Source organism: Mustela lutreola, chromosome 1, assembly GCF_030435805.1.
Source record: "Mustela lutreola isolate mMusLut2 chromosome 1, mMusLut2.pri, whole genome shotgun sequence".
In the NCBI taxonomy this organism is placed as follows: domain Eukaryota; kingdom Metazoa; phylum Chordata; class Mammalia; order Carnivora; family Mustelidae; genus Mustela; species Mustela lutreola.
The window spans coordinates 175,336,550-175,363,819 of NC_081290.1; the positions used below are offsets into that span (position 1 = coordinate 175,336,550).

The window sequence follows — 27,270 nt, forward strand, 5'->3', positions numbered from 1 at the left end:
CCTCAAAGCTTTTTCTAGTGACTTAGAAAAAAATCGACAATGTTCCATTCATGTCCTTGAAGACATGCCAGTCTGTCTGCTTCTACACTCTGTTCCTGCTGTTCGTCGGTGCACAGCAACAAAAGCCGCAGCTGGCAGAGCAGGCGTTATGAACAGAAGAAAGATGAAAACTTTTCAGACTGTCTCGTGGTTTTTACTTCTGTATTCTAGATAGCATCATACTTAGGGTATAACTATTAGGAACTGTGGTCTCCTTAGCAGGTGTTAAGTCCCCTTCACATTGAATAAGGTGGCTTTTCGATACATCATTTTCATAAGAGTCTGAAAAAACATGAGTCAGTATCCCTATGATTCACTTACACCGGATATATTGATTATCCATCAAATGGCATAAAACTATCATATAGCCGGTCAGTGTCTCTAGTTATTTTCCTAAATGTACAGTTAAATAACAAGAAGTCAAGTGAGTAAATCTTAAAGACCTAATTGGCTTTGTGCATCAATTCATGCCTCCAGCAGCCTCCCATCTAGCAAGTCGGGAGGGGGGGCTCTAAACGGCTCCCAAGAGGAAAGGTTTTTAAAGGTGGAATAGGAGTGGGAAAAAGAAAATCATGAGCAAAGCATCCATGGTTTTAAGCAAGGTTGCCCTGGAAAGGGGAGCAGGAGGAGACCATCAGTTAGTGTCCTAGGGCTGACCGAGGAATTCCCTTGCTGAACCATTCAAGATCACACTCCCGGGACGCCAAACTGCAGATTTGCTGGTGTGAAGTCTCGATTGCCGATGTGGGGTCTCAGCTAAGTGACACCATTCAGGGCCTCTCATTTTCTTTTTTAACAGTACAAAAATCCTCTACAAAAACTGCTTCCAAAATAAGAGCTTTTTATAATTTGTGACTCAGTGTGACCATCAAATTCATGCTGGGAAGATGTTTGAAAAAATGTCCCTGGTAACTTTCATGGCTATAGCCATAATATATATGGAATGAAAAAGAAAATTCGAGGAATCATTATAACGATTCAAGGAAACAAATATTTTGTCTTCGTTCCAGCCTTTTCCGAGGGCTCCTGGTGTACATCTCACCTCTGCCAGTCCACACAGAGATAAAGACTTTGACTGTGAGCCAAGATTTGGTGCCAGAACAGATGCTCGGATGCGTTTTCCGCTTCCCTCCATGTTAGGGTGCCGAGCAGTCCTCCTACCCAAACTGTAAGCTGCTCACGGAGAAGACTCATGAGACAGGTTCCTGGAGAACAACGCAGAGGCCTGGGCTGAGAATCTGTATTCCTTTCTGCTTCTCCAGGGGCTCAGTCTGCTCACCCTCCATCCAAGAGTGGAGACTCAGCATACAGAGCCCACCTCCAGCCCCATCAGCAGAGCCGCAGGGATGGCAGGTGTGACTCACAGACCCCACCTGCCCACAACGATGATGAAGGAAGATCTCAGGTTGAAGGAGGAGGTCTTACCTGCTTGTTAGAATCAGAAAAGATGCAGTTTATACTTAACCATGGCCCTCAGAGAAACAGCCTTCCCCCATTTTGATGCTGGCAGACTGGGTCCAGGGACCCAGAGGGGGTCCCACAGGATCAGCCAAGAGAGTCCCTGGCTCTATGAAGGACAGAAATCACACGTGAGCCAGCAGGATGTGGAAGTTGAGTTTGTGGAAGATATATACATACAGATGGACTGTCTGGGAGACCCGACAAGGAAAGGAGAGAGTCTCGTCTTGCTCAGGGTCTGGGGTTATCACCGAGGACGGTGACCTGGCTGACCCGTCCTCTCAAGCATCCAGGAACCCGTCAGAACAAAGACAAGAGCCCAGGTGTCCCTCCCGAGTCACTCGTTCCCTGAAGCCGGGGTCTTGGCGTGGAGATGTCTAGCTCTGGATGTCTCGCGCTGGCGGTCTGGGCGAGGGTGTGAGAGCTTTGGCGGGTCCTCCTCACTGGGTCCTTCCTCAGATGCTGGCTGTTCTAGAGACTCATTCACTCCAGATCCCTTACAAGGAGGACGAACTCTGTTAGCTTCCTGAGGCCTGGGTCGGGGGGGGGGGGGGGGTGGCGCAGGTCCTTGCACGAGCAGAAGCCAGAGAAGGGGCAAAAGTCAGGTTTGCGTGGAGTCCTTCAGTTTCCCTCAGCCCGAGACTGGCAGTCCATCTGGACTGTGCTTCTGTTGACGTTGGTCTGTCTGGTTGGCAAACACTGCCACGTGGTCTTTCCAGTTTAAATGTTTGGTCTGATTTCCCCCATTTGCATGGTGATGGGAATAACTGCCCGGTTCCCTCCTGGAGCAGTCCTGGGTGGGTAGGGTGGACAGCAAAGCCTGTTCTCACCACATCACAGCCACTGACATGACCGTTTCCTTCTGAAGGACTCCAGGTCCCGTGTTCACACCCAGCCCCCGGCCTTGCTCACACCGCCTCCACCCTCCGCATTCAACCCGTCTGCTGTCTTGTTTGCGTTTGCTGTGCAGGCCTCTCACGCCACATCTTCTCTGCGCCCACAGCCTCCATGAGCAGCACCGCCATCTGTCTCTGCGTTGGGAAGGGGACAGAATGTAGGGTTTTCAGGTATGGCCCGTTTTTCCTCACCTAGAGACTGAAGTGAGCTTTCCATCAAGAAAACCACACTCCAGCCCCGTCTGGGGAGACCACAGGTAAGTGTGAAACCTCTGTTGTGAGACAGGCCTGGGTTCTGGTTCCAGCTCTGACACTCTCTGTGCAAGTCACTTAGCTTCTAAAGGCTCCAAGTTTTATGGACGGAGCCGAGATTCTGCCGACAGACGAACGGGTAAAGAAGATGTGGTCCATATACTCAAGGGAACATTCCTCAGCCATCGGAAAGGACAAACACCAACTTTTGCACCAACATGGATGGAACTGGAGGGAATTATGTGGAGGGAAATAAGTCGAGCAGAGAAAGACAGTTATCGTATGGTCTCACTTACGTGTGGAGAACCACAGGGGAAGTAGGGAAGACCAAAGGGGGAGAAATCAGGGAGGGAGACAAACCGTGAGAGTCTCTGGACTCCGGGAACCAAACTTGGGGTCACAGAAGGGAGGGGGTGAGGACTGGGGTCACCGGGTGACGGGAGGAAGGAGCCGCGTGAAGTGATGAGCACTGGGCATTACACGCAGCTGATGAATCACTGACCTCTACATCAAAAACTAGTGATATACTATATTAATTATACTAATTAATTGCACTTAATTTCAAAAATAAAAAGGCTCCAATTTTCCCACTTCTAAAATGAGGGTCATAATGGTGGGACCTCAGACAGTTGTCATTAGCAGAAAGCTAGCTCAAACTTGGTACTTCATGGAACACACCTACCGTGTGTCCGGCACACAGGAGTAAACGTTTCTTACAGTTCTGTCCAGTCCCGTTTCTTTATTCGGTTGCAAGCTCCTTGAGGTCAGACATGTATTTTCCATTCTGTCAGTCCATGGCAAGGTTTCAAGCAGACGTTTGGTTCTGGTGAGTCATCAGCTCTGCCTAGTAAGATTGTCCTGAATCCGTGTTACATCTCGGCTTCTGCACAGAGTAAAGCTGGGCCTGGACGTACAGACACGGGGACTTGGTCTTGTCCAGTGGGAGTCGGTGTGCCGGGAAGCATGAAGGCGGCTCAGCCCCAATGCAGGACCTGCCGGGTCACAGACATCCCTGGGCTGTCCTCCTTATGGTGCCCCGACCTCCAGAAAGCCCCAGATCCGAGAAGGGAAACGTGACAGAGGGAACAGGTTGTGTCAACACATTTCAACAGAGGAAGCACTTTATTTTTAAAGGTTATGCAGCCTGAGACTCGATGCGGGACGTGCCACTGAGGTCTTGAGGCTGCGAAGGTGGCTCACGCTTGTGGTGGCGGCTCCGACCGACGCCTTTAACTGAGCTCTTCCTGCAGTTGTTAAAACCTTTCTTAACATAAGGTTGGTTTCTCTTTCCATGTTCCAGTTGAAAGGAAATTGGAAGCAGGGCCAACTCAGCGGCACTTTGGGGAGAATCTGACTGGACGTGAGGACCTCATGTTGAAGTCACAGGGCAGCACCCGATGGCGTGTTTTACCCGGAGAGCCGGAGTCATGACTGTTCACTTCCCAAAACCTGTATCTCATCAAGTCAACCCCACCTAAAGACACTGGAGAATCTCGGTATGTTTTCTCGATTCTCTGCCGTCAAACCCACCTGTGGCCAGAGCGCCCCCAGGCACGGAGGCCAACCCCTTGCTTGGCACAATACACAAGCTCTGTGTGGACGATGGACTGTTTTAATGTGTGGGTAGTGCCTTGGTACTAGATTGGTTTTTAGAACTTCTGATTCCAAAATTGTCATAAAATATCTGAAAGCTCACCTTTTCTCTATTACCAAATAGCTTCTCTATAAATAATACCCACAAGTACAAAATCACTGAATGTAAAATTTCAGATGTATTTTTGGATCTGGTTACATAAAACTTTTCTGATTTAAATTAAGCCAAAGTTGGGGTTAATAGACTTTTGCGACCATTTTCTCTCCAGAATGAAGTTAAAAATTTGCATTCAAAGCCTCCTTTACCGATTCTAAAGCAACACTTCCCGTTACTGCCCAGCATCCTTTAAATGTTGGCGAGTTGGAACGTTCATTTGTCTTTCCACTGTTGTAGATGTCGCCTCCAGTCTTCGGTAAGAACGAACCCACCAATGCAGTTTCCCGTGTGGTGTACTTCGGCAGGACGGGAATGCACTGAGAGCGACAGGGAAGTACTGACAAGTTCCCTCAACACTTTTTTCCCTTTATACCCGAGGCCAAAGGTGGGAATCCCCCTGCAAATAACCTCAGAAATGGCACCGGACTCTGCTATCACTGGGCCGAATCACTGCAGTCATCTGTGACTTTGCTATGTCTCTAATAAAGGGTGCTTACGGGGCCAAAATCTTTCCATCACAGTAAGAAACCTAAGACAAAGAGGTTCCAAGGGTCTGTATTTGATGCAAAAGAAAATGGGACAAGGATTTCATATGCACTAGTGCGTGTGCACACAGGCACAAGCACGTGCCCACACATGCACACACGTGTGTGCACACACGTACACACTGGCACACGTACACACATGCACACAGGGACACGCACACTGGCACATACACACATGCACACTGGCACGCACACACATTGGCGCGCGCGCGCGCACACACACACACACATACTAAACCATGTTCCCAGGGCTCAGTAGAGGAAGCACTTTTTCACTGTTAAGTGTAACATTTCCAGTGAGATGAATCCAAAAGCTCAGGAAAGATTTAATCGCATTTTGCACAGATATTACCAGTCACATTCTGTGGGGGACAAGCAGAGTAGACGATTCAACAGCATTCTCCAAATACCCACAGATATCCTTCCTCAGGTTTCAGGGCTGGAAGTCACCATCAGGGGACCCATAAAGCAGGCAAGAAGTTACCTGAAACCACCTTCAGGAGAAATGCTGTATGGGAAGTGTCCCCAAGCAGACACAACACAGAATCACATCATCACAATAGTTATACCCCAGAAAGCAGTTAATATAAACAAGCATCAAGCACTGGGCACAGTTTTCATCATAATCTGCAAACTTCAGCCTGAACAATGAAATTCAATCACCAAAAATATTAAATATTGGGGTTTTGGATAATTGGATGATCCAAGTTATCTTTGGACATTTTCTTGTTTAAAAGGTGTTCACACTGGCACTTAAAAAAATAAATTGGAAAATAATATGGCTTCAAGAGGACAAATAAATATGATTTTTAAAGGATGACTTTCCATTATCTATTGCTTTCCTCTTGATTTGGTTCCATTGATAATTTCTCCTCAAGTTTTCTAATAAGTTCTGCTAGGTCTTCTGAATTCTGAGTCTTTTCTTCAAGGAGTTCATAGCGGAGGCTTGAGATGTCCTGCTTAATTTCCTTCAGTTCCCCTTTGAAAAACAAAAACGACAGTGGGTTAATGGTAATTGCAGAGGCGAAGGAACGAGGGTTACTGGGGGAGACGGAAAGCAGTCCTTCCACAGACATCTGTCGTCGGAACCTTTTCAGAGAGAAAAACTTCCTAATGGGGCAGGTTTCTGTTTTCTCACCTAAGCTTTTGGTGAATGAAAAGACTATCATACGGTTTCACTTACTTGTGGAGCATAAGGAGTAACATAGAGGACAGGGGGAGATGGAGAGGAGAAGCGAGCTGAGGGAAATCAGAGCAGGAGACGAACCATGAGAGACTGTGGATTCTGAGAAACTATCTGAGGATTTTGAAGGGGCGGGGGGTGGGAGGTCGGGGGACCAGGTGGTGGGTATTGGAGAGGGCACAGATTGCATGGAGCACTGGGTGTGGTGCAGAAACAATGAATTCTGTTACACTGAAAAAAAAAAATTAAACAAAAAGAGACGATAGAGAAAGAATTGTAACAAATGTCCTAAAATAAAAAGGAGGCATTGGTGGCAGGTGTTGGCAGGAGTTGGGGTCAACAGCCTTCTGCTTTTCCCAACCCCTTCCTCCTCCCTCCCAGCACCCCCAGAAGCAGGACTTACTCACACAGCAAGGGCCATCTGCCCTAACTGCGGAGAACGAGCCCACGCCCCTGTAGTCCGTGCACAGATGATCCGGGGGAGCCATCCTCCCTCCCCCGGAGCCACCCCCGCCCCCGCCCAGCCCTTCCCTGCGGCCCCCTGTGGCTCAGCCTCCACCCCGCACCACCGCTGGTCCCCGTTCCACTCACCTTCGTTCACTTCGTCACTCTCCTTATCGACCTGGGCTTGTAGCACGTATCTTTTAATGAGCCTCTTCATAATTTTCTAGACCAAGAGAGGAGAAATCCACCTCAGTTTCCTGTTTGTGCCACGTCTCTCACTTGGAAGACGTGTCTGAGTCTGTCCTTCCTAAGGACTTCAGAAGGGATGGCTAACGAAGGCTCGGGTGATCTGTCTGGCAGAGAACACACGCTGTCACCAGATCACCAGAGCGAAGGCCACGTCCCCAGAGGGAACGACTCCGGTCACTTCTTGAGGAAACAAGAGCTTCCCAGCACACCCGCTCCTGCGCGGGGCTCCTCGTGCTTCGGTTGCAAAGCGTCACAGAAACACACAGCCGTTCCGCGGGAGAGGCTCAAGGTGCGGTTCATGTTGCATGTGGGAACCAGAGATGAAGCCAACGCATGCTTGTTTACATTTTTTGACCTCCCTTACCGAGAAACAGAATTTGTACTTGCTGGTAATCCATGAATGGCTAGTTTCACCGTAACAAGCTTCTTGAGGACATTGCATGTAGGCTACACGGCTCAGGAAGAGGACCAGGCTCAGGGCCGGGCACACGAGACCCGGGCGGACATGTGGTTAAGGCAAATCTTACTCTCTAAACCCCACATTAAATGCTGGACAGTAAAATACACTTCCAAAAACTCATTCTAGCAGGGTTCTGTCGGTTGGGCATCTGCCTTTGGCGCGGGTCCTGATCCCGGTGTCCTAGGATCGAGTCCAGCATCGGGCTCCCAGCTCAGTGGGACGCTGCTTCCTCCTCTCCCTCTGCCCCTCCCCCTGCTCATGATCTCTCTCTCTATCTCTCAACTAAATAAAATCTTAAAAGAGAAAAACTTATTCTAAGGATATAATTAGATGCATAGACAAGAATGTTCATAGTAGTACCACTTTTTTTTAAATCCACTAAAATTAATATGTTTTGTTAAGTGAAAAACTGTTGTTCATTAAGTATTCACTCATTTACATAATGTTACATATACACGTAAATAATACTGAAGTATACGTAAAATTATGCACATACATATAAATCATTTAAGTCACCCGGCAGAAAATCACCAAAAGGCAGTAGCGCCCCAGAGTCAGTGGTGGGGTCTGAGTTCCGTCGCACTCTCTTCTGTTTCGTGGGAGCAGACCGTCCGCAGTAGACACGCAGGCTCAGAGCTCTGCAAGCCAAGGCCTCGTCCGGGTTACTTACTCACGTGTCTCCAGCACCCGGTGCGTATGCGTTAAATTCATGCATTATTTTGATATTGAGAAAAACAACCTAATAGGTCATTTTCACGTAAAGAATCCCGTAGCTTGGGATTTCAAATATTACAAACGACTAGCCTTCTTTCTTTAACAAACCATCTTGCTTACCTGATACTGCCTGGGAGGGCCGCTGAAGCTGTTCAGCTGGAAATCTTCCGAGCTCTGCACACTCGATTGCTTACTATGCCCAAGCTGCAATTTGAAAAGAATAAGAAATTCCTCTTATTCTTTTAAATAGATGTGATGGCATTTATTATATTCATTACATATGTACATTGTCATTTATTTGGCTTGACAGTCTGTCTTCTGAGACAGGCACGTCTCTGACAGAGGAGAGACCAGGAGGGAAAGTCATGGCAGTGACCTCAGGAGCCCACGGGTCAGGGAGCATCAGACCAGCACAAACCAGCAGAGCACCCACACCCGCAGTGGGCAGGATGGGCGTCCCGGGCTAACACCAGGCTAAGACTTTGTTCAGGTGCCAAGACATAACTAATGAATTTGAATTTGAACTTGAGGATCTGCATTGTATCGCCTGTGGCAGTCCTTTTCAAAAAAAATCCTTTTGCTTCAACAGATAAATAACAAAGATCTAAAGGAATCTGTAATAAAGGTCGTGAAGGGCCATATTACCACACGAAGAGACTGATTAAAGAAACTCTTCGGGGCATTTTCTAAAAAGAAAAACTGGTTTTAAAAAGAAATACGTAGGGGAATTGAGCAAAACACAGCAGATCCAAATTGCTTTTTTTTTTTTTTTAAGATTTTATTTATTTATCAGAGAGAGAGAGGGAGAGAAAGCGAGCACAGGCAGACAGAATGGCAGGCAGAGGCAGAGGGAGAAGCAGGCTCCCTGCCGAGCAAGGAGCCCGATGCGGGACTTGATCCCATGACACTGGGATCATGACCTGAGCCGAAGGCAGCTGCTTAACAAACTGAGCCACCCAGGTGTCCCCCAAATTGCTTTTTTTGTTTGTTTCCGGGTGCACAACTGTTTTCCAGGAGACAAGAAATTCCAAGACCATCTTCCAAGACAGCCATGATTGACGTTCCCAACGACCTCTGAGTTGCACTACATAACTAAGTTGCCTTACGCGGCCACAGCGAACTCCAGCACACATCCACCCACGGAACAAGTGCGCACTGAGTGTCTGCATGTAGGTCCTGGGATAGACTCTGGGCATCCATGAAGAACAAAATGGTTATGATCTAGCCGGGTTACAACAATTGAAAAACGCAATATGCGATTCTGAAAACACTCTGTGGACAGCATGCCTCTTCACGGAGCTGTTCGTGCTTCTCTTTCAACCTCCCCAAAAGTGTCAGCAAAACATCCCTATTCTTTTACTTTATAAAACATGAGGATAAAATTATACCATTGGCCAAATTAAGCAAACAGAGGCAGCATGTGTTCTCTGAGAGCGCTCTGGGCACAAAGCTGAAGAGTGAACTCTGGCTCTGTCGCAGGCTGCTGTGGACTGGCAGGAGACATTCTGGAACTTTCTGCACTTGCTCTGACAAGGAAGGGAATGGTCCAGGGGACACCCCTGTTCCTCCAAGTCCTACTGGTTGAGGAATTTGTGAAATGAATGCAAACTTCAATTCTATTTTTAGTAATGTTTTCATTTTTAATATTTTACTTTAAAAATATTTTATTTATTTATTAAAAGATTCTATTTATTTATTTGACAGGGAGATCACAAGTAGGCAGAGAGGCAGGCAGAGAGAGAGCGGGAAGCAGGCTCCCTGCTGAGCAGAGAGACTAATGCAGGACTCGATCCCAGGACCCTGAGATCATGAACTGAGCCGAAGGCAGTGGCTCAACCCACTGAGCCACCCAGGCGCCCCTAATTTTATTTTTTTAAATGTAGTTGCTCCTTTATTTTTACAATGATACAACTCTTCTGGCCTTCACTATGACTTACGTTGTCAGGGCATCATCACGAGATGTGATGACTAGATTCAAGCCCACTTCCCACCCACCCCCGCCCCCCCGGTCGTGAGGATGAGGACAGGTTCCTAGAGGAACAGGATCCAGACGGGGCCGTCTTTGCGCACGATGCCTCCAATTTATTTATTTACAATCTGTTCATGAACACACAGCTTTATGATTACAAATCATTCCCCCTTTCATTGGAGCCCACTCGTACAACCAAAAGGTGTTTGCGGAAATAGGAAAGTGAAAAATCATGTTTCTTCGGGGTTTTTCTGAAGATCAACGTATGGACCTTCATACTCAATATGCCCACCATCCCCAGTGCCTGCAGCTCACAGTACTGCAGGCCTGTGGAGATCATCTTTTCTCTGGTCGGGCTGGGGGGACAGGGTGGTGGCAGGGATATTTACTTTGTGTTACCATCACCGAGGCCCTGGGTGTTTGCTGTTCCCAGTTCCTGAAACCCCCTTTGCCCAGCCAGCTGGTTTGTGCTGCCCCACGCTTTGAATTTTAGCTTCAAACATAAGCTCCTCAGAGAGGCTCTTCCCGCCCACCCCGAGAAAGAGCTCCTGAGCTGCTTCACTCACTGGCTTGTGCACAGCCTGCTCGGCTCTAATGGAAGGAGGGATTTTTGTCTACACCATCCCAGGGTCCATAGAGCCGGCACTGCCCGGCAGAGGACAAGGGCTCAGACCACTGGCTGGTGAAGTGAAGGAAAAAGAGCTCCTGGGTCCCCGACGGGTTCACCGGCTTTCCGGACCCTTTGCTGTACAAGACATGTACAATGCAGGTTCACACACCAGGACGGCCCACTCAGCTACACATAAGGACACATTGGAAACATGAAGAAGGAATGGAGGGCAGGAGGCAGGGGCCCTACACAGGTTGCTGTAAGAGGTAACCGGGCCGGCAAGGCCAGAAGGTGGTCTTCTGTCCTCGGAGTACGTGCATGATTATGGACGATCCAGAGCAAAGATGCTGACGTGTCCATAACCACAGGCACGTCACATTCACGCGGCCCCGGCACAACACACAGCAACCCCCACCCCGCCCCAGAGCATGCACCCCACCGGCCAAGTCCAGACCATCCCACCTGCAACCTTTCTCACCCTCTGGGCTGTATAATTCTTTATTGCGGGGTTTGCTGTGCCCTGTAGAACTCTGAGTGGTGTCCCCAGACTCTACCTACTAGATGCCAGGAACAGCTCCCCTCCCTGGCTACGACAGCCACAGCGTCCCCAGCGATTACAAATGCACCCTGAGGCGCTGGTCGCAGGGCGTCAGACCACCCGGGCTGGGAGCCCCCAGTGTCGTTCAGAGGTCTACCACTGAACAGTTACAGATGCATGTGGATCGCTTTATGCACCAGCTCTTCTCTAAACCTGAAATATGAAACTGGACGCAAATACGACAGGAGATTCTAATCAGTGTCTAATACAGAGTGCTGTTGAATAAACACGCGTTCAACAATTCTAGGAAAGAAATCGAGCCCCGGAGAGACGCCCTGGAGGTGTGGGGGAGCCGCGATTCTCCTGCTGGCGAGACGCGGTACTGCAGGCCGGTGTGCACAGACCCAGGACAGGTGCCAACTCCGCGGGCTCCGGAGGCCACGGGAATGGTCAGAACCCTCAGGGATCTGGGTGTCTGCAGCCAGTCCTCACAGGAACGACGCAGCAGGAGTGGGGACGGAGAGCTCGTGGGTGGAAGCCCTGCTCCCAGGACACACGCACACTCCCTCGCTTTTATACCACATTCCTGCCCTCCTCGGGCTTCCTCTCACTCATCTCCCAGTAACTAGCTTGATGTTAGCATTTAGTCTACGGCCTGGGGCCAGTGAGGAGCCCAGACGGTTTGGACACGCTGTGCCATCAGCAGGGGCACAGAAAGGACACAGCACCGCGGTCAGTGCTTTCTCCACACTGGGGTCGGCAGATCTGACTTCAAACCCTGCCTCTGTTGTTGGTCTGAAACGAGACTCTGGGCCAGTCCCTTTAGCCCTATAACTTCACCTTGCTAATGCAGAATTAGCATAATTAAGGAAATCATAAACCCTCCCTCCCTGAGGTCATTAAAGAAAAAGGGTGTGTAGAATTCAGAACCTGGTATGTAGTCCGCGCTCTATGAGAATACACATCGTCTCTGTCATACAGGAGGACCATCTTGTGTCCAATATGTGGACTCAGGACTGTTTCATGTTGCATGTTAATCTAGTCGATCTCTTCTGGGGATGGTCTGCGGACCACTGCTGCCCACAGACGTGTCCCTCACTCAGGATGAAATGTTCTGTGATTCCCAACCCAGATGAGTGCTAGAATATGCTAAGGTCTTGTCAGAATATCCACTTCCAAGCTTCACTGCCAGAGATTTTAGATCAATGTACGCAGAGAAGAGGATTGGGAATTTATATAAAGTCAATGGGAAACGCTGCCCAGGGACAGCAAAGAACCAGAACCACTGTGTCACATAATTATTTCATCCGATGATGGACAAGACACACTCTGACCTAATGAAAAGCCCAAGGACACAGTTCCTGGATATATAACGAACAAACAAGGCCCACATCTCATGCAACCCAGAGCCAAGCGGACGGAAGACGCAGCAGCGTCTGTGCCCTGCATCGGTCCACCACGTCAGGCATGCGAGCCACACTCACACCGACCAGCTGAGCGAGATCTTTCCTGGAGCTTGCAGAGAGCCTTTGTTCGGGAAGTAATTTGGCACTTTCGCTTTATGCAAGGCATGCTGAACGGCAGAGAACTGACCTTAACTACGCTACCCTTCCAGACTGAATCTGAGACCCTAATGCTCGCAAGGACCCCACTCAGTGCCTCCAGAGCTGCCCTCAGCAAAGATGCAGTGTTGTCACGTGGCTCTTCCTACTGATTCCGTGGAGCATCTGCACGGCTGCAAAGACAGTGCTGGTGCAGCCTGACCTCTTTAATCCTCAAGGAGTCAGAGAGAAGGTCCAAGTGGAATGGAAGCCTGACTGTTCTAGATGTAGACTTTAGTGGGAAAGAAAGCAAAGCCGCACACACTGAGTAAGGAAGAATGAACCTCGAGAGTTTTGCTTAGTACCTATCAGGGCCAAGCCTGTCCCAGCGATCCATCTCAGCATCAACAGGCAAAAACAGTTAGAAACACAAATGGCTGCTGTAAAAACCGCTCCCCCAGGAGTACAGTTAACGTATCAAGCAAAAGGAGGTGTGCCCCAATTTCTGTTCATCGCAAGCTTACACGCCCAGGGAAAGTAAAGTACATAGTTGTGTTACTTCAGGCCTCTAGGAATCAAACGCCAAGACCAAGTTAGAAGGATGGCATGGATCCGGAATACCGCCTCCGAGAGAGCACGGGGAGGAGGGGCAGGAGAGGCAGAAAAAGCTTCCGAAACCTGAGGCTTATTAGCTCACCTGTGGAAGGGCGGAGGGCAAGAAGACTGAGAAGGGCAGCCAAGCCAACACGGTGCTACGCATGACCAGGGCCCCAGGACGGCCCTGCACCTGCTACAAATGCCTGGGACCGAGAGTGTGGCCCCCGTGGGAAGGCACTGGGGCTGTCTGCCGATCACACTATTTGAAAGAAGGGATGAGCAGCCCATCTCCACAATTGCACAAGGGACTCTGGATGGTGAAGCTGAATGAGAACTGACACTTTGCTGATTCACACTTAGGATCAGATACCACAGGCTCAGTATGGCTCTGAGTTTATTCTCATCCAGGATTAAAATAGGTGCTATTGGAAAGTGTGAGGTGATCCAATCCTTCTTGAAAAGATATAAAATCCGGGGCGCCTGGGTGGCTCAGTCGGTTGGGTGTCCAACTCTTGGTTTTGGCTCGGTTGTGATCAATCCCAGGGCTCGGGTTGTGGGATTGAGCCCTGTGTCTGGCTCCGTGCTCAGCCTGGGATCTGCTTGGATTCTCTCTCTCTCTCCCTCTTCCCACACCCACCCCACCCCCATGTACGTGCTCTCTCTCTCTCCCAAATAAATAAATTTTTTTACAAAATGATATAAAGTGCATTTTTAGATGATTAAAATGATTAAAATAAATTTTAATTTCCTACATTTTTGGAGAGATTACAAAGAAATAGTTATTTGATTTCCGAGATACTATAGTTTCTGTCATAAAGGAAAACGGGCGTTGTGATTCCCTTGACGTTGCCCGTGTTTGTGCGATGACCTGTTCACACGGAGGTGTCAGCGCTCAGCACAAGTGGGTCTGCTCTCCACAAAGCATCGCCGACTCCTCCCAACAGGCCAGTGTGATGCATTCAGCCATGGCCTCCCTGGTTGACAGATGGGGAAACCGAGGCTCGGGGAAGCACCAGGAGCTACTGTGTGGGGCGGGGGTGAGGGGAGGTCCCAATCTTCCAGTATTTAGACAGAAGCCAGATCGATACTTCCGGCGCCCCTGCCTTGTCAGGGGAGGTCACGGACTTAGCTTGAAAACAAAGCAATGACCTTGGTTCTGGGCATTTGTCTCCACGGGGTGGCCCGTGGCACCCTCCTGAGCGGGGACAGGGGAGCTGTGGCCCGGTCTGCTCCGTGATGTGGACACACGAAGCTGTCACCCTCGCGGGACTACAGCAAGCCCCGGAGAACCACGCAGCCTCCACCGGACCAGCCCCACAGCCCCTAGGCCTGTGGGGTCTGGAGGGGAAGGGACACGCAGCCGTCTGCTGCCATTCACTATGTACCCTACCCTTCTCCCAATGACATCGTCGGCAATGCCCCTCAGGGACAGGCGTGCGTGTGCCCTACTACACACACGCCAGAAGGAGGAAGCCCGTGTACTCACGGTTGCATTAGAGCGCACGCCCCGGCAGGCACCCTGCTCCTCACCAGCCACACGGAGGACCGCAGGCCCTGAATTCCCCGACCAGCCACGACAGGTACGCCCTGGACACCTGCGCTGCTGCGGGACCCTCGTGTCCCCCTCGGTCCCCAGTGAGGTCCTCCACCCTCTCTGTCTGCCTCCCTTCCGTCACTGCTGCTGTATTTCACTGCCTGCAAGTACCGGAAGTCTACGTCTAATGTCTGCCTTAAATACACCCCAACCACGTTCGGCTCTCGGTAACAGGTTCTTGGAGGCATAATTAAAATAGTTAACTTCTTTCATGACTGCTACCTGTTTCTTGAAACTGCTTCTAAACATGGGTCCTTTTCTCTGAAAACATAAGCCTGTGATGCAGGACTTTGTATTTTCCAATGTGATCTTACCTGTTTTTTGTCCAGTGGTAATTTTGAAAGGTCTTCATGACTTCCCAAAATCCCAAATTTCTTTTCTTCATTCCTCTTTCAAAAACAGACAGAAAAAAGTAATGAAACTAAGAATAGATAGTAAAATGAATACAACTGCAAATTCTACACTGAGAATTACAAAACCAACTACATTCTTTATTCCATATTTTAAAAGCCACCCGGTCTAATTCTACAGCAAAGTTCAGGAAGAGAAACAAGAGAAGCGCACTCCTCGTGGGCTCTTCTCGATGGTGAGCTCTTGGAGACTTCACCTGCACAACAGGTTCGCGCGGGCTGCAGTTCTTTTTCTTTTTCTTTTCTTTTCTTTTTTTTTTTTTTAAAGATTTATACATTTATAGGGGGAGAGAGAGGGAAAGAATCTCAAGCAAGAGTCAGACACCCAACTGACCGAGCCCCCAGCGCCTCAGGCTGCAGTTCTAATTATACCTGTAAAGGCCACACTTAAAAGTAAAGTGAGAGAAGTTCCTTCCACCGGCTCACTGGGTTCTAGACATTCGACGCTGGAAGAATACAGTAAATGGGGTAGTCTTCCAAAAGTTTCACAATAGTATAATAATAAGTACTCTTAAACATGGCTTTAAAATCCTCAAAGCCCTTTCATATATTTATTTGATTTTATCTTTATGATGTGGATATGAATTCCCATAGGACAGATGGAGAAACTGAAGCTCAGAGAGCCTACTGTTTACTTGAGAGCCCCAAGAGGTGAGTAGCAAAACAGAGAAGAAATTAGAATGTTTCTCTTTTCTCAATCATTTGGCTCAACTGCCCACTCACTGTAGGAAGATCTAAAAACTCCTAATAGTGGTCACCCAGCATTTCCTTGCAGCATTGCTTGCAATGACGGGGAACTCACTACCTCACAAGGCAGCCCCCTCTGTTGGATAGATCTTGTTAGGACAAGTTTGTTTTTAGATAGAACTAAAACTGAACTATTTGCAAATTTGCCCATTGCCTCTCTTCCTGTTTTTGAAGAGACAAAAACCAAACAAACAACAAAAAAGAAAATATTTGACCAGGTATACAGCCTAGTCAAAATGGGAGACCTTTCGGGAGACCCAAAGACCTTTACCTTGTTCCCCTTCAGTCCTCCTTCTGGGGATGGAACAGCCAGTTCCTTCCATTCCCCATCCTACAACCCCTTAGGCAAACCTGTCCCCAAGCAGGCCCTTCTCCTCTGAACAAATCTCTCTTTCAGTGCTCCTCCTGGGTGTAGACAACTGTCCCCACCCCATACACACGTCCATACAACATCCTGCCTGTGCCCAAAACACTTCTACGCACTGTATGTCTTTCACGGCTTCTTGAGATCGCACTGCCCCACAGGATGGCTGTTCCAATGACTACCCTGTGGTCTTTCTCTCTTTGAACCACTCAGTGCCAAGCCTAGTCTCCCATATTGCATGCGAGCAGGTGGTCTCTGGATTTCAGTGTAGAAGCTAAGAGTCTGTCAGATCCCCCCAGGTCGAAATGGGCAGCTGCCGCTTCCCCATCCTATGAGAACTGAAGGTGAGGTAGGGCTGAGGTCAGAGCCACGGCGCACACCACAGACAACTCATTATTACGGTTACATTTCACGAATTTCCCCTACATTCTTGTAAGTAGGAAATGAGCTCCTGCTGAACAGACACAAGCCAAAGGACCATGCCAGTTGGGGAATGACCGGACGTGCCCTCATGGACCACTTCATTTTAAAGGAATGGAATACAGCGGTTTGAATGATCACTGCATTTAAAAATGTAATTTTAAATAATCAAGTCAAATTACCTTGTTCATCTCCGCATCCTCCTGGAAACCTTTCTTACGGCCCTGGAACATCTCAGAAATCCATTTTTTAAGTCTTAGTAAGAGATAAAACAGGGACTTTGGACTTGGCACCAGGTTGAACGGAACAGGTAGAGTTCTTCCCTCCTCAAAGTAGGAAAACCAAAGTTTGGCCCTTGCAAACTTCCATTCCACATCAGCATCGTCCTACACAAACACACACGACAGCTCAGCTATAAGAGGCATAAACAGAATTACCCAGATTCTTCTAACAGCCTGGAGCTCAATGCCTGCAGATGCTCCCAAACCCCAAAGACCAGTCCAAGACTTGTCTTCAAGGCTAACGTTCTACTCAGACACTCTTTCCAAAACCTGTCTGAAATTTTACCACACTTACAGAACAAAGGATCTAAAAATGTGCATGTGTTTATAAGTACCCTGAAAGATATAAATGTATTATTCTACATTCTAAAAGAAGCCATGAAAAATCATTCACTCTTCTGTTCTGCAGTAGCTCATAAATTTGATGAATTTATTCTGCAGGAGATCACAGATTTGACCAAAATTTCTAGAATCAAAATTTATTCTGTCACTCTAAATCCAGGAAGAGGTCAATTTTGAACATTACTACAAAAAAGATTTGGAGACTAGCGGTGTTTGTAAGCAATAATTTTTAAAAATAATTTATTTTTTATAAACATATAATGTAAACAATAATTTTTTTAAATAAAATATAAATTCAAGCTGACATAGTATTTCTAAGGTGTTTTGTTTTTTTTTAAATAATGAATCACACATTTCTCCATTCAGAGTTAAAATTTTCTAGCTTACTGGCCAGACAAGTACATAAAACAGGCAAGAAAAAATGAAAAGGAGCACATGCTTTCATGACCATTGCTGAGGCAACACCTGAAATAAGTCAAAACATGTAGTCGCAGAGCGTACAGATGTGCAGAAATTATACCTCAATTTCCTGGAATGAACTGTTGATCATTGCAATGAGCATATTGAGCAAAACAATGACCATCGTGACATTATAGACTCCATAGAGAACATAACCGATGTTTTCAATAAACTTGTGATTGTAGTTGATGACCACCGACTTCACTTCAGAAAGTCCAAAGATAGCCCAGAACAGGGTCTTAAAGCTCTCCTCCACTCTGGGGAAATAAGGAGAGAAAGCAGGACAGTGTGGGAATGACGGTAATCCCATAGTAAGAGTGAGTGGATGTAGCATCTTTGTAAATCTGCAGATATTCATGAGAAAATTCTCTCCTTTTCTGAACCTGCTTTCTGTGCAATGGGTAGAGTAACTTTCATTTCCCACAGGGCTGCAGGAATGAAGCTCTCAGCTCCAAACCTGGCATATACTAAGCACTTAAAAATGCTATTAACATAACCTCATAACCACAGAGAGCAACACTGAAGCAACCCGTAGCCTTGGCAATGGAAGCGGTAAATGTATTATTTGATAAATATAATACAATTTGTTGGAGTCCTATTACATTTCCTGCTTATCGATACTTCTGCTCATGTCCAATAAATAGGTAATAATAGTGTTTATGTCTTAAGGAAAATATGACAGTATAAACAAAGACACTATTACCGACATCACTGACGAGTCTTGGGTAGGAATGTCAACACTTTATGTGTAACTATTGGCCACGGTGAAGCCCCTCGGCTTAGCCAAGCTGCTTTCATTCTCTGGTAAACTGGACTTGAGAAGACTACGACTAACACTGGACTCTGTTTCAGTCAGCGCTTCTCACTGCAACACGGACGACCTAACACCTCAGTAATCGACTGTAAGCGTGCTTTAGGAAAACACACTTGCGGCCATGGTAAATCTAAGTCAAAACCCCCGTCACAGGGTGCCTGGGTGGCTCAGTCAATTAAGCCTCTGCCTTCAGCTCAGGTCATGATCTCAGGATCCTGGGATCGAGCCCCGTATCAGGCTTTCTGCTCAGCGGGGAGCCTGCTTCTCCTCTCTCTCTGCCTGCCTCTCTGCTACTTGTGCTCTTTCTGTCAAATAAATAAATAAAATCTTAAAAAAAAAAAAGTACTCCCATCACTACCGACAAGCTAGATCTCCTCAGTGATAAGGTGGGTAAGGAAGGTGGCCGTCTTCCCAGTCCCCAGGCGTCTCTGACCAGTCAGAGCGCAGGGTCCATGCACTGGGGCTGGAGACCGGGACAAGCGCTCAGGTCCCAGCTTTTCTGCAGGCTCACGGCTCTGCAACGTTCAGAGAGTTACTAACTTGTCTGAGCTGCCATTTCTTCTTGTTGTGAAGCAGATCATAAAATGATGTGAGCGAGGTATTTACCAGAGTAACTGGGGCTAACAACACTTGCTAATATGACTACGTATTAGGCAGGTATCTATGTTTTTGAATTCTTCCAATTTATTTAAAAATCCTCTCGTTCTGCTAAAGAGAATGAGATGAGATCTCTTCCAGAACATCAGGGACCACCCCAGGGACATCTGTGTACCCTGCTGAGCTAACATTTAGTTAATCTACAGTCCCCACCACCCGTGCGTCTGAGATCACATACGTGGTGAAAGCTTCGTTTTGCTTTGCCCCAATGTAGTACGAGTAGAGGTTGAACATCCCGATCATGAACGCCACAAACACCATGATGAAGATGACCATGAACTTGAAGATGTCCTTCACTGTTCGCCCCAGCGAGATCTGCAGAGGTCCGAAGCTCTCGTTGGCTGGTAAAATATAAGCTATTCTTGAGAAACTCAGAACTACGGCAATTGCATAAAGACCTTCAGATATGATTTGAGGATCAGAAGGGTCCCACTTGATCCTGGCTAGGAAAGAGGAAAGACAAGAGTTATCCTGAGTTTCCATAAGTTGTTTACTTAGGGAACTTCTTTTCTGTTAAAGAAACAGATTTACATTAGCAATCAAATATCTGATGGAAAGGTGATCTTTAAGGGTCGAGCATATTGAAGCTTCTGAATTATAAGAAGACGATTCTCCTGATTTGCTGGCAATTTTCCATTAAAATATAGCATCGCGGTTAAGAGCTCGAACTAGGTGGGGACTTGGTACCTGCAGAAATTCCTGTGTGTGTTTCTGTCTTTGTGTAAAACTGGTCCAGGTTCTTTAAGTTCTCCTAGTTTCATTTTCCCACCTTTAAAATGAGATACTCCCATTCTTCCTCTCTCATCTATTTGAAAATTCAATAAACCAACATATATTTGGCGTTCAGAACACACTTGGCACTACACAAAGGGTAGTGCTTATTATTTAACTTTAAACTAAAATCCCACTGTAATGTAATCCAGGGCTTGCAAACTACTGGCCGGTACTCAGCCTACTAGAAACAATCTTTAATGGTTGCTCAAATAACTCTATTTTCCCATAAAAATATAGCCAGTATTCATTTTTTTCATTTTTCTGGCATTATTATATTAGGTCATTAAACCCAATGAAACCGTTATGAAGAAAACTGCAAAACAACGTGTAAGAAAGAGGAAAAACAGGATGATATTTGCTTATTTGCTGGGAAATGAAATCAAGAAGGGATACGAGAAAATTAGTCAAAGCACTTTCCTGTTTTATAGTAAGTCTTTAAGTACAATGTATAAAGAGATAGCTGTCACATTTAAAAATTCTGCATATTGAAAAAGTGTTGACTGTTAACATAAACATTAGAAAATACGGATAAAGAGATTTCCACATGATACAGCCAAGAAACGCACAGAGATGCCAGCTGAACGTTAACTGATTTCTTACCGGGCATTAGAAACAAGCATTCAAAAGGGATCTATCGTCCCTACCCCAGGGTTCTTCAAGGAGGGACTTCCCCTAAGCACCCCCCACATCTGTTTCCATCCCTGTCTCCCCTTCCTCTTGGGGGGAGAGGGAACACTTCCTGTGGCTGCTACCCCGGGAGGTGATAACTGAGCGTACTGAGCTCAGCTCCATCCTCCTGTTCCGGAGATTCTCGTCCGCTCCTCTGTGAAGGCATCTCACACCTGCTGCTCTGTCCACCGCTATCTGGAGACCCAAGGACGCATCGGCCTCGTTCTGGGGGCTCAGTACTAGCTTGTCCACCCTGAACTTGATCAGCACTAGAGGTTGGGATCTGGCCTCCTAGCTTTCTGTTTGTTTCCCCTCGAGTTCAAAGCCATGTGACTTACAAGGAGCCATCTGGGGATCCCACCGGTCCCTTGCGGCTGCATAGTTTAGTGCCTTAAATGGAAGGGATACTCACACGTGTGCTGTCTTGGAAAGACACACACACACACAAAAAAAACAAAGACATAAGACAGGCATTTGCAATGGCAAAGCATCAACTGGTCCGAGAGAGAACACGACAGGGTTCTTGGGATCCAGCCAGGAGGAAGACGACAGGCAGGAGAGAGCACGCTCCTTCAGACAGACACTTCCAAAGAAGCCAGGAACTCTGTGAGAACTGAGTAGTGACCGAACTCCAACTGACTCGCTTTCATCAGAAATCTGTGCATTTTTATTAACTGACATTGACTGTGCACTCCAAACTCACCCAAATTGTAATATTTCACATTGTCTCCCAATGTGACTTTGGTCAAGTCCTTCAGAGTATCATTTGCATCAATGATGCGCTGGGCTTTGGAAGCATGCCAAAATGCCATGAATCTTGCAATGAACGATGCCGCAAAGATGGCCAACATACCAAAGTCAAGCATGTTCCACAACTCAAACAAGTACTCCTTGGGGCCTTCTGTCCAAATCTCTTTACATTCGGCCCATATCATGCCTGCGTTAGAAAGGGGTGAAAATAGATCCAATTCAATTTCAGTCCAGGCTTAGCTCTTCCATAAAACAAAATAAGTTTGAACGGTCTCAGCCTCCCATTCGAAACCCTCCAAAACCGGGCCACAGGCCACCCGTCCGACCTGCCTCCCGCGTCCCCACGGGTCTCCATCCGGCCATCACAGCGGATGGCTAGAAGACGAGCGGACAGAGCTCGAGAGTGCTCTAACAACCATCTTCACTCCTTCACGACTTGAGTAGCCCCACACCCAGCATGCAGCCCAACTCGGGTGTGAACTCACAACCTTGAGATCAAGACCTGAGCTGATGTCCAGCGTCAGGCGCGTCAGCGACGGAGCCACCCAGGCCCCATCAAACAACGATCTTTAATCCGTTGATTCTACACATATAATCGTATTTAAAGATGTTCGGGGGCACCCGCAGGGGAGATACGCTGACTGCCTGCTTGGTGGGGAGTCTGCTTCTCCCTCTGCCCCTCCCCCAGCTTGAGCCCACTCAGGCTCTCTCCCTCTCAAATAAATAAATAAAATCTTAAAAAAAAAAAAAATCTAAATAAATAAATAAATAAATGAAAATTAAAAACATCTAAGCTGGACACTTTGAGCCACTCAGGCGCCCCTAAAAGTAATGTATGACTCTTAACGAAAAGCTTAATAATCGTAATTATCAGGAATGTATTAAACATACATTTCTATGTGCCAAGCACTGTTAGGGGCCGCGTGTATACCAACACACACGCAAAGCCGGGACATGGGCAGTTAGCTTGATGACATACAGGCCGCGTCCGAGGGACGGTTCTTATTTTACATAAACGCTCAGTGAAATGTCACACTTGTCCTAGTTCAGTGGTATCTGGTCAATGCCAGTCATATCTCCAAAGAACTCCCGACAGATCAGGCTCTGCTTCCTCCTCTCAGGCGATGTGGTGCTGGGCCTCCCAGTATTTCGTGGACATCTTCTCCGGAAAACCCCACCAGCGCTCCAAGGGCACCCACAACCCGGACCTGCTCCTCAGCTTCCCCTGCCTCATCTCCGCCCCTGGAGCGCAGCCGCCACGCAGCATCCCAGGTGCGGTCCACGTGGCCCCTCTGTGTGCAGTGAAGCCCCCACCAGACCCGCTGCTACAAGGCCGAGTCCCCGCCCTCAGCCCACTCGGTGGGGAGGTGGCCGCGGTGCTCCCCCACCTCCAGATTCATCCGCCTCTCGGTGGCTGTGACCTCACTAAGTCCCCGCGCTGAAAGCCACGAGGGCCACCTCACCACCCCCCCTACCGCCCCCTACCTTCGAGGCACCTGCGCTCCAGCGGGGGGATGGGTGGGGGTAGGTACGTAGCTCCGCAGGGAGGGAGGGCACGGCTCCAGACATGCACCTGCGCTCCGGGGCTTGGGGGGTGCTAGCGCTGGGAGGGTGGGCTTAGAGGGTGGGAGGGCGCCTCTGGGACACACATCTGAGCTCCAGCGCGGCCACCTGACCTTTCAGCTGTGCCAGGGGCCATCCTAGCTCCACAGCTTCCCATGCAACCTTTCTAGGACTTGTAATGTCTTTAGTCCCCCAACACTCAGTCTGGTGACACTGCCGTATCTCCAAAGTCTTAGATGGAAGGTACTGTCCAGGGAGGCCTGCTCTACCCTGCCTACACCCTCCTCATTCAGACCTAGATGCCCCGTCTGTGTATGCTCATGTTCCCCTAACACCACCTCAGGTAATTGTCACGTGGGTTTCAGCGATGAATTTACATATCGACCTGACCCCCGTTAACTTCCGTCCTGCAAGGCACTCTCTAGTCACCTGGGGACCCTCCTTACCTAACAAAGCAGCCACCTAACTACTGAATTGTTTCATTCACAAACATCCGATTGAAATACCTTCTCCTTTGCATTATATTTAACAACAAGTACGATTGATTCCAACAACAAGCAGCGCAGTACCTAAGACTTCTCTCTGCTTCGTGACCGGGTGGGGGGTCTCAGACAAACACTAGGACACAGACATCAGTGTCATGTTACAGACTGCTGAACTGTGGGATCTGATGTATGGAAAGTGCTTCCAGCAGGTCTGTACATAATAGCTGTTCAATAAATCCGATTACTAAATCTCAACATAAAACCATGCGGCTGTTTTTAAATGTGAAGTCCCAGCTCTCCCAAAATACCAACAGCATTACTTCTTCCCTGGCCAGATTTCTATCCTACTGTTTTCTTCCGGGTTTTTCTTGGAAACTTAAGGAGCCTCTGGTGTGTGAGAAGACTGTGCTCCTGGTAATGACCGCAGGATAACCACACTCAGACAACACACAGGAAATCCTGGTGTGTGGTGGCCTGTGTCACACAGGGTGCGTCTGTGCACCTGACGTGCGAAGGGATCAGCCTCTGCCAAGGCCACGCGCCCACACAGACGACGACCCGTCTTTACCTACGACCCAGGAGATAATAAGCATCTCCATCCACGAGAAGCAGGAGGTCTTCATCCTGAACAGCTGTTTTGCGTTATCCGTGCTGGTCTCATTGGGACGGAGTGTGGTGCCTTCGAATCTGTCAGCCGCGTTCATGACGAGCAATCCCAGGAAGATGGTGAAGGAGGCAGCATGTGCCACGAACTTCATGAACGGTCCCCGCATAATCTTCGCCATCTGCCACAACGCACAGCGAAAGAGAATCTTAGCTTTGTTCCCTTCGCTTGGCCAAACACACATGCATACACCTGAGAATCATTATCTGTGCATCCCAGGGCTCTCCTAAGACAATCGTGTGTATTTATAGAACCGGTGAACGGATAAAAATCCTTTACGCTGTTTGAAAATGCTGGTCCCACCCCTCATCTATGTAGGCTGATGCTTTGGATTTATAATTCAGTGAGTTCACTTTCCTCTTAATGGATACTTAAGTTCTTAAAATACTACGTAACTCTGACAGAATATTTTACAACCAAGGACAGAGCATAGTGCATCACTGCTCACGAACACCAGACTCATTCCATGGGTCTGGGGTGTCGAGGAACAGCAGTGACGGTCAGGAGCGGAATTGGCTTGGTGCTGGCCCATGTCTGTCCTGCCTGCTGTCCTCACGGGCGGCTGTCAGCGGCCCGGGCAGGCGCTGGGGAGGCTGCGGGGCTGGTGTCCTGCTAACCGGAGAAGCAGCCTGAGCACCAGGAACCCTAAGGCAGGCAGCTCCCATGAGGTACTCGGAACAAGGTCCCGGAACGAGGCTGGATTTAAAGCCCAACAAGGGAACTTTAGGTCCAGGTTCACTCCCTCATGAGCTGAGTGGCAGCGAGTGAACGTCCTAAATGATGTGAAAATCAGGCTCTTTGTGGGAAGCACGGAGGCAGCCGGAGCTCCTGGGGACCCAGCACAGGATGAGTCTGTGTGGGCAATACACAAATCCTTGGGGCCAGGGGGACGATTTGGGTCCGGGATGAGTCTCCAGGGTTCTGCACCCCCCCACAATGCTAAACAACTCAGTATGTATGTGTGGTTTTCTGAGGAGACGGCTTATGGTTTGCCACAGATTTTCAATTGAATGTGTTACAACAGAAAAGTGTGTAGTTTATAGCACCGCCAACACCTGGTTAGCACGCTTCTGTGCCAGGTATGATCCTGAAAGACCCCTCTCCCGGATAGACCCCTCCCCTGGTAGATAGATAGGATAACTAACTGCTTGTTTGCTTTTCTGTAAACCGCTGGCTTTTAGGTATGAAATTAGGTTAGGTTATCAATTGTGTGAATTGTTCTCTTACCTTTCTTTAGCTGCGTGGCTCATAGAAATAATAGAGACGCCATGATGGCACTCCTCCCTTCCCCCTTCTTGCTCCCATTCCCCACCTCTCCTTTCGCGCGGCTCACTCCCCACTCCCCGCCGCTCTCTTCGCGCGCGCGGGTTCCTGGAGCCAACCCGCAAACTCCAAGTATGCCTTTTTTCAAAAGTTCAAACTGTCCACCAATCAATTGCGCCCCACCCAAAACTTCCTATAAAAGACCCTGCTTCACTCCGGTCGGGGTGCTCGGTTAGCTGGAGCTGCCGACCACCCGCCGGTACCTGCGCGACAATAAACCTCTTGCTGTTTGCATCCAGTGGCAGTGTTGGATTCTTGGGTAAGGGGATCCGCGGGTCTTTCATTTGGAGGTCCCACCGAGATCTTTGGACTCTTGCCCACGGATCCAACTGACTCCCACCGGGAGGTAAGCTGGCCAGCATTCAGAACTGTGTGTTGTTTTTTTTTTTTGTTTTGTGTTTTTGTTTCCTGTCGGTATATTCTGGGAGGGTGTCTAACCCGTGTGAATCTAGAAAGTGCCTGATTGTATGAATGTGTTCGTGCGGCTCCACGGCTTCGGCTACGGAGTCTGAGTGGGCTGCACCCTGATTCTCGCGGAACGTCATACGGCATAACGGTCATCTACTCCTTGGAGTAGCCTGGTCCGGGGCTTATACGGATAGACCTTAGCCAAGACGTTCCTAAGCTCCCGCGAGGGACGCGAGCAGGACAGCGCCTGAAAGATCCCCCTCCCCTTGTCGGCAACATCGTACTGGGAAGGGAAACACTACCCTTGCCTCCTGTCTCGTGTTCCCGTGTTCTTGTCTGTCTCTAGTCTTGTGAGGCCTCTGTTTGACCTATACTGCGGGTAGCGGTATAGTGTTTGTACAACAGCGTGCGTTGTTGGACTGTATCTGTAGGCAGCTTGAGGAGCTGACGAGCTCGAACTTCTCCCCTGCCAACCCTGGGGGACGCTCCAGGGTGTCGAGGGGCTCGATTTTTTGGAGCCCCTCATCTGTCCGAGGGTTATATCCGTCTGTCCGTTCCAGAGGAATCCCTCGGCCCTGGACGGAATTTGTCCACCACAGGGAGATCTCGAGGCTCCTCTGGGCCGGTGGAAATCTTGCTCTCGGTAGCCTACCGAAACCGCGCAGCGACCTTTTTGTTGATTGTTCTGTGCGTACTGTTCATTGTCCTTGGTGTTTTCTTTGAGTCTAAAATGGGGCAGACTCTCACAACCCCTCTGAGCCTCACTCTAGGCCACTGGAAAGATGTTCGGGCCCGAGCCAACAATTTATCCGTAGAGATCAAAAGGAGTAAATGGCATACTCTCTGCACTTCCGAATGGCCCACCTTCAAGGTCGGATGGCCTGCAGAAGGAACCTTTAACATCAATGTTATCTTGCAGGTCAAGGAGCGAATCTGCGATCAAAGACCTCAAGGCCATCCAGATCAAGCACCTTACATTTTAATGTGGGAGAGCCTAGTCAAAGAGCCCCCTGCGTGGGTCTCTCCTTTTGTTCCTTCTAGCTCCTCCTCTGCTCTCCCCCTTCCCTTAAATCCTACCTCTCACCCAGTTCCCTCTGCTCCACCGGCGTCGACTCCCCACCCCACACCGACTCCTACCGATCCCTCGAAACCCCCCACCTCTTCCTACCTATATCCTGTAGTCCCTACTGACCCTCCCTCGTTCAACAACGATTCCTCTTTGCGACGCCCTAGGCAGGTCCTCCCTCCCGAGGAATCCCCTTTAATAGACCTCCTAACCGAGGACCCTCCACCTTATCATC

The 27,270-nt window shown here is 48.5% G+C and overlaps 1 protein-coding gene across 2 annotated transcripts in view; it reads right to left on the reverse strand.

Moving 5' to 3' along the window:
* Nucleotides 1–5,242: 5,242 nt before the first annotated feature.
* Nucleotides 5,243–27,270, reverse strand: part of TRPC6 (transient receptor potential cation channel subfamily C member 6) — a 113,922-nt gene continuing 91,894 nt past the window's right edge. The window contains exons 5-13 of one of the 2 annotated variants that reach the window (XM_059179094.1): nucleotides 24,143–24,359; nucleotides 21,630–21,713; nucleotides 19,512–19,776; nucleotides 17,924–18,119; nucleotides 16,963–17,166; nucleotides 15,154–15,228; nucleotides 8,111–8,194; nucleotides 6,715–6,790; nucleotides 5,243–5,919 (exon numbers count right to left, since the gene is read on the reverse strand). In XM_059179094.1, the coding sequence (XP_059035077.1) occupies nucleotides 5,768–5,919; nucleotides 6,715–6,790; nucleotides 8,111–8,194; nucleotides 15,154–15,228; nucleotides 16,963–17,166; nucleotides 17,924–18,119; nucleotides 19,512–19,776; nucleotides 21,630–21,713; nucleotides 24,143–24,359 (1,353 nt within the window). In that variant the 3' untranslated portion in view covers nucleotides 5,243–5,767. Of the gene's footprint in view, nucleotides 5,920–6,714; nucleotides 6,791–8,110; nucleotides 8,195–15,153; nucleotides 15,229–16,962; nucleotides 17,167–17,923; nucleotides 18,120–19,511; nucleotides 19,777–21,479; nucleotides 21,714–24,142; nucleotides 24,360–27,270 lie in introns of both variants that reach the window. The other variant, XM_059179084.1, reaches the window with a different exon arrangement.